Source organism: Cariama cristata, unplaced genomic scaffold (assembly GCF_000690535.1).
Source record: "Cariama cristata isolate BGI_N322 unplaced genomic scaffold, ASM69053v1 scaffold34526, whole genome shotgun sequence".
In the NCBI taxonomy this organism is placed as follows: Eukaryota; Metazoa; Chordata; class Aves; order Cariamiformes; family Cariamidae; genus Cariama; species Cariama cristata.
The window spans coordinates 928-7,968 of record NW_009623289.1 but is presented as its reverse complement, the minus strand read 5'-3'; the positions used below and the strand labels follow the sequence as shown (position 1 = coordinate 7,968).

Here is a 7,041-nt window from a genome sequence, read left to right as displayed (position 1 = left end):
TCCTGGCGGCTTGACACTGCTGTGACTAGACAATACCACTCTTTTGCTGATGCCATGGAAACACCAAGCCAGTGGACTGCACTGTGAGCCCAGGCTACATTCAGGGGGAAAAGGGAGAAAGCGGGAAGAAATCTTAAAGGTGGCACAGGAAAGAAAAAAAAAAAAAAAAAAGCAGCAATACACCCAATGGCCATGATCCCTTTTTTAACAGAGCTTGATCTAAACAGAACTGGCAGCATATATAGTTAATGTTAATTCTAAAATACCAAGGAGGGGAAGAGAAGGAAAAAAAAATGAAAGAGAAATAACTGAGCAAGCCAGAGTGAAAAAGAAAGAAAAAAAATAATTCAGTGTGAAAGAGTTACAAGGGAAGCAGAAAACTATGCAGCGCTGGGAAAGGTAGGCAGCATGAAGTTTGTCCTGTTTACTGTTTAATGTCTAAATCTGCTCTTGAGCCAGCAGATAAAGAGCTGAATGCTGCAGGCTGTCAAAGGCTCAAGAAACAAAGCGATTCAGGGAATGCCAGGGCACTTGGAGTTTCCTGAGTTTCCTTCCCTCCCCCAGAGCTCACTCCTGTTTTCCAAGGAGTGCCTCTTGATTTATCAGCTTCATGCAATCCAGATTTAACAAGTTTGAACTGGATCTTACTACAAAGAAAAAAAAAAAAAAAAAAAAAGAAGGCTAAGTCTTGTTTTGCAATCCTGGGTATTTTCAACAACAGTAAACTAATGTACTCTTTCCTGTTTGCTCCGCGTACTGAATCAGAGCTATAAATACAGACAAGTCCAGTGCAGTGAGCACCCCTGAGCCTCCCCAGCACACACCAAGCTGCACAAAACAGCTATGACTTCACTTCTCCCACCCCCAGTTGCTGGGCTGAGACACCTAGTCCAACCATTAGTCATGAGAGGCAGCTGCTCTGTACTTTGTGCTTGCTTAGGATAAGCAAAGCAAATACCTGATGAAATAGGTTTTTCCACTAAAAAAAAAAAAATTATCACAGTCCATCCTGAGAGGCTACTTTCAACAAGCCATCTGGGGAAATAACATGGAATAGTATTTAAGAGACACAGGGCTAAAATTAGCTTGACATTCAAGTGTCTACCTCGCTGCCCCTCTGTCCTGGGCTAGTTCCAGCCCTTGGCTAGACCCTACCAGCAGCTGTCAGCCGCACTAATTGCCATACACGGTGTATCTGCTGAGTAATCAGGCTCACTGGCCTCTTGCAAGGACAAAGTCTGGGTCAAGTCCCAGTTCCAAGAAAGCAGATAAAAGCCTTCAGGTTGCCATACCTTGATCTTCATCTCCAGACAGAAACTCAAGGATGGTATTCATGGCTCCCATGTAGAAGATGAGCCGCAGCTGAGTGACACACATGGTGATAAGGCTTAGCAACAAGATAGGACTGAAGACACTCTTCATGAAGGAGGGAGAAGCTGCAGAAGGAATAACAGAGTCCCTGAAGAAGGCAACATACCTTTGTAAACATGTACAATTTCAGAAGAGGCTTTCGCCTCTGGGCTAGCAGGTCTTCTCCTAGCTAGTCATTCCAACACTGTGTGCCAGTGGCAGCTCCAAGGAGTTCAGTTAGCAACTACCTGGTGCCTTACAAACTTCCATAATGAAGAGCTATAGACGCTTGGAGTTTGGCTACCATGAACTGGGGCAAGAGAGCAGGAAGGCAGACTCACCTAATTCTGTGGATCAGAGCAAAAGGAAGCTTCAAACTATTTGCTTTTGCCATACCCCTGAGTAAGGAAGGCTTGGTCATAATGGCAACAGTCTACCTAAGAGGCAGTGACCAACTGCACTATCCTTCTGCAGCCATACCAGTTACCCATGCTGTTGTCCCCACCACTAGCAACACCATATGGTGTATTTAGGTGAGTATACAAGGACAGGATTCCTTATATAACTGAACTTGTATTTAAATAATGGTGGCTGGCACGTGGCCCTAGCACCACATGGATTACGCATCACTATCTTTATAAACAGGTCTAGAGCAGAGAGGCTGACAGCCTTGTGCCAGCACAAGCATCCCTGGGGCACTCATGGAACCACACCTGCGTTGTCAGGCTGGCACTTCACTTCTAAGTCCACCGTAGACAGACAGAGCTTGTTGTTCTCTTGCAAGGCTGTCGGCTCCTTGGGGCCCTTCATGGAGCTCCCCACACTGAGACGGCGCCCCACAGTTGTTACTTGCTTGTAAAACTGTTTCCCAGTGATTTTGTGGTCAAATCCCAGCCAGCTGAACTTTATTTTCACCCTGTTGGGTAGTAAAGAGCATGACAGCTGCAACACAGGAGTGAGGAATCAGAGGCAGCAAAGTTGCAGGAGTCAGAAAGGCTATGTGTGGATTTAAGGCACTAGTTTCCATCTACAAACCCACAAATGGTCTGGATCCAGAGCACAGAGAGATCATAGAATGGTTTGTCTTACAAGGGTCCTTAAAGACCATCCAGTTCCAACACCTCTGCCATGGGCAGAGACACCTTCCACTAGACCAGGATGCTCCAAATCTCAAGGCCAGGTTGGATGGGACACTTCCCCTGGGCCAATTTGGCATAGGTCAATATAGAAACACTTATGACCACTGCAGATCATTTTTCCTTCATAATTCCTATGCTTTGGAAAGTTCCACTTTCCACAGATATCCACCAGTCAAGATGTAACGCTAATGGCAGACATAAATCCTCAACCTAAGAAGAAGGAGCAGCAATAAACAACATGCAAGGGAGTTGCCTGTCCACTCCTCTAAATTAGTTGTGCCATCACTTTGTAGAGGATTAAGAATGGCATTAGCCCTCAAGGCCAGTCTAGAGGACACTTACGAATAGTCCATGTCTTCTGGTCCTGGGAAAGGCTCCAGTGGCCAGTTGAAGAAACAGTTGAGGAAAACTAGTCCTGCACAGCATGCCCAGACAAGCAGAATAAGGATGAAGGAGACCCCAAAGTCATATATAACCTAGAAATCACAAGGAAACATGGTTTTGGCTATAAGGGCAGAAAGATACTGCAATATTCTTTGAATGAGGTCAGAGAGGAAGCTGTGGGAAACAACACGCTACATTTAAAATGGGTTTAACTCAAATGGTAACAAAACCACAGTTTTGTGACATGCAGGCTTCAAAAGAAATGTATATGCACATCCTTAATAGCAGCTATAGCAACAACAACAGGACCTCCAGCTGGAATAGCATGTATCGCAGATAACTGCCATCAAAGGTTTTCATCAAGGACCTTCTCCTTGGAAAGCCAGCAGGAACTTCCCTGCACACTTGAGACTACTTACTTTTACTATATCCCCCTTATGCTAACTCTGCAATGAAACACCCCTGGTTCAGAACCACTGGTGGTTTACCAAGGCAGCCCAAGTGACCATCTCTTCTGTTCCTTCAGTGCTGTTTGCTAGCTCTGAACTATGTTCAAAGCCAACCATCAGTGACAATCACACAGACCAAACATATACATGTATTAAAAAATACATAAATATATACTCTCAGATTAAAAAAAAAGATCTTCAGTTTTTCACTTTTACTTAGCACCTTTAAAATTTTACCATCTATTAGCAAACAGACCGTTCTCGTTGCAGTATTTGTTGCATTCTTGAGGCAGTCACTTGGGAAGTCTTTAAGACAGACAGGAACTGAATCTTGCAAATGCACATCTCTACAAAGTGTTTTAACAAATAGTCCCTTTTTCTTGCCACATTATTGCTAAATCGTGGAAGACTCCAGCACAACACAACCAGTCATGAGTCATGATCCCACGGCCTCACCTTGATTCCTGGAAAAGTCACAGCAGAGGAAGCATAGGAGCCAATCATCAGAGCAATGAACGTGGAACGAAGGTCACCAAACATGTTGGGGAGCTGGGAAAAGAAAAGAAAAAACACATCAGTTGAAACAGGCTGCTGCCAAGGGAAGGGAAGAAAAGGGAAGGAGGCTTTCTTGAGAAGATGTTGGCGTTTAGGATTAAGCCTCCTGGATACCAGAATATGACACAGCCAGTTTTAGTCAATAATGACTTCGCTCTTCAGGATATTGCTCTGCAGGTTGTATTGGTGTCTCCAGTGTCAGGGAACATCTACAATCCAAGATTTATGTGCTTAATGACATTGCTTCTTTCCAGACCGACAGCATACTTTGCATTGGTTACCTTTAGCACAGGAGCGTGTGCTCCAGCCCTTGTGCTTTCTTTAAGAGTTCCTTACCCCAAGTCTGTAGCCACTGCCTCTTTTCCTCTCCAAAAACATATGTGCCCAAGTTCTCTACGTATCACCCTCTTTTTAGTCAAGAGTTGTTAGACACAGGCTGCAATTGCTGCACAGTCTTTAACACACCCTGCAACACCTTGAACTGCCAGGTTTGTTTATGCACCTTGGGTCAGCACCCAAATCTTTGCAGTAGACCAGAAAGTTCCTGTTATAACAAGAAGGAACAGAGACAAACGTGAACTGTGTTGCTGTTTGCATTTCCATTTCTAGCTAGGTCCCTGGCTCCTTCTCTGAAAGGAGGCTCTTTCTACAAGAGGAGATAAAGCTGGTCATTTCTGCATCGGTTGGATGGCTCAGATGCCCAAGCACACTCTCGTGGAGCTAGGTGCAGGAAGGCAATCACAAACACTAGATATCCAAGGCTTTATTGCCCAGTGCAGCTATGAAGCTGCTGAACTCTGCAGCACGCAGATAATAGCACCTCACGTTGATATTCCTGCCACCCGCCCCACTTTGCTGCCTGGGCTCCTATCAGGTGTGATGGCATTGCCAAGAGCAGACCAGGCTGGTTCTGCAAGGATCTGTTGGGAAAGCAAAGCTCTCAGTAGGGACAGCTAGAAACAGCTCACAGCAGCCACTTCTGCCACCTCAACAGCAAAGGCACTCCCAGGCTGGCCCTCCAGTCCCCCTTCCACTCAGGACCCAAAAGCAGAGTGGAGCAGGCAGAAAGAGCCGTGAGACCTTCCCACTCTCCTGGGAAAGGAGGAACTCCCGATTTTTCTAAGCAACCAGAAGTGAACAAGTTTCCAGCTAACTAACGATGGCTTGCAAAGTAGAAATTACAGGGAGAAGCTTTGAAGTCGTAGGCTACAGAGAGCTCGGCTGATACCTCCTGCAGCTGGTCAACGGGCAGAGATCGTGCTGCAGGCAGATGGATTTCCCCTCCCACCTCCTTTTTCAGGCCACTTACTCCCCAAATTCACTTGGGCATCATTACCATATCAGCCTCAGAGGGCCTCAAAGCAGCACGCTGCGGGTGCCTTCTAGGACTGAAGGCATAACCAGCATTTTATCTCTTTAAAGATGCTGCTGAAAAAAAAAAAAAAATGATTCAGAGAATATTAGACCGAATCTGAGCAAGGAAATGCTGTCATCACATTCCCCCTTCCACTGCTGAAAAACAAATCCATCTTTCCCAGGAGTAGCATATAAGGCAAGTGAATCTGGCTTGTGTCACGGCAGGACCAGCGTGTTTACCACACGAGTATTCCTGTGCAGGAACACTCTAGGATCCATCTGGCTGTTTATCATCCCTCTGTCTCACTGCAGAGCTTCCTATGCAGCGCAGTCTCCAGGTCCTCAGATAACCCCAGCCAGGGAACAGCAGCAATGATGTGCCGAGCCTGATGCTGCTGGTGAACCCCGAGCAGACGCACACGGCGGAGGCAGTAAAAGCTGCACTCCTCTGCAGAGAGGATCCCCACACCCATCCCCAGATCCCCGCATGAGGGAGAGCTGCCAACAGGCTGCTTTCAGGAGCTGCAGACGGGAAACGGCGAAGGATCCAAAGGTCTGTTACCAGGCACCAAAAAAAAAAAAAATAATAATAAAAAAATCTCTTCTTGGAAGCAGTGGCTTAAATACACACCCCACAAAACAGCATCTGCAGAATACAGTATCTGCAGGCTGCAAAAAGGCTAGTCACTGTCACCAGGCAGGGCATTCATTTAATCTCAAATACTCCAAACCTAAAATAATCTCCAGAAATTATAACAAACAGCTGCTCCTGCTGGGGAGTTCAGAACAGGGCAAGAGCTCCACAAACACAGCTGCTCCTTGGCTCAGGCTGGTTTTCCCCAGAGGTCACAAAAAAGCCTTTTTCATACAGCAGAGAAGCAACTCCCAGGTGGATTCGCCTGCTCCGGCGGCTACCGGAGACATCCAGCAGGTCTAAGAGCAAGCAGTCCTGTCTGGGAAAACCCAAGTCTGCTTCTGCCTCAATGGGGACAGAAGTCCTAGAAAGGCTAGAGATTTCCTAAAATCCTATTTGACACCAAGCAAGTAGCTAGATTAAAAAAAAAAAAAAATTGGACATAAGAGATTTAAGGTCTTGTCCAACCTAATCAAAGCAGAAACTGCAAACACTGAGCACTTGGGAGGAAAACAAATCTGAGACTACCTGGAGGGGCAGAGGGGAGGCAAAGGGAAAAAGTAGTCCATACCCAGACAGAAAACCTCTCAGACCGCGAGTGCCAGCACTGGCAATGCTTGTACAGGTCTCATCTAAAAAAACAGCTACTAAAATAACCCACAATATTCACTAAGCCATTTTTCATGCTGTCTTTATAGCAGCAAGCATTGGAGGGTCTGTTTTTTATACGGCAAGCTTTGGGGGGAAAAAAAAAAAAATGAACCAGAGAAAAAAAAAAAAACCAAGCCACAGAGCAAGTGGGTTGTTTATTTTTCTGCCACCGAAAAGACCTGATCCTCATTCTGATCTTATCCCTGCAGACCAGAAGAGACTCCTCCACTAACTTCTGCCCATTCTGGTATGACAACCCCAATTCTGCAAGTCCTACAATGACAAAACCTCTTATGCCTCCCGTTTAAAGGTCAGTAATACTCAATAAATTATTAGCTTTATGCCCTGTCTGAAAGATACTAACTTAATTTTGCCATACTGCCAACCCTATCCTGGGCTGCATCCCAAGCAGGGTGACCAGCAGGTCGAGGGAGGGGATTCTGCCCCTCTGCTCTGCTCAGGTGAGACCCCCCCGCAGTCCTGCCTTCAGCTCTGGGGTCCTCAGCACAAGAAGGACATGGAC

General features: G+C 46.0%; 1 protein-coding gene across 1 annotated transcript in view; it reads right to left on the bottom strand.

Moving 5' to 3' along the window:
* The window catches only part of SLC43A2 (solute carrier family 43 (amino acid system L transporter), member 2), a gene marked incomplete at its 5' end in the record, with an annotated part of 12,127 nt that extends 8,256 nt beyond the window's left edge, over positions 1 to 3,871 (bottom strand). The window contains 4 exons of the mRNA XM_009702674.1: positions 1,293 to 1,436; positions 2,064 to 2,266; positions 2,832 to 2,965; positions 3,779 to 3,871. Of these exons, the coding sequence (XP_009700976.1) occupies positions 1,293 to 1,436; positions 2,064 to 2,266; positions 2,832 to 2,965; positions 3,779 to 3,871 (574 nt within the window). The remainder of the gene's footprint in view (positions 1 to 1,292; positions 1,437 to 2,063; positions 2,267 to 2,831; positions 2,966 to 3,778) is intronic.
* Between the last annotated feature and the right edge of the window lie 3,170 nt (positions 3,872 to 7,041).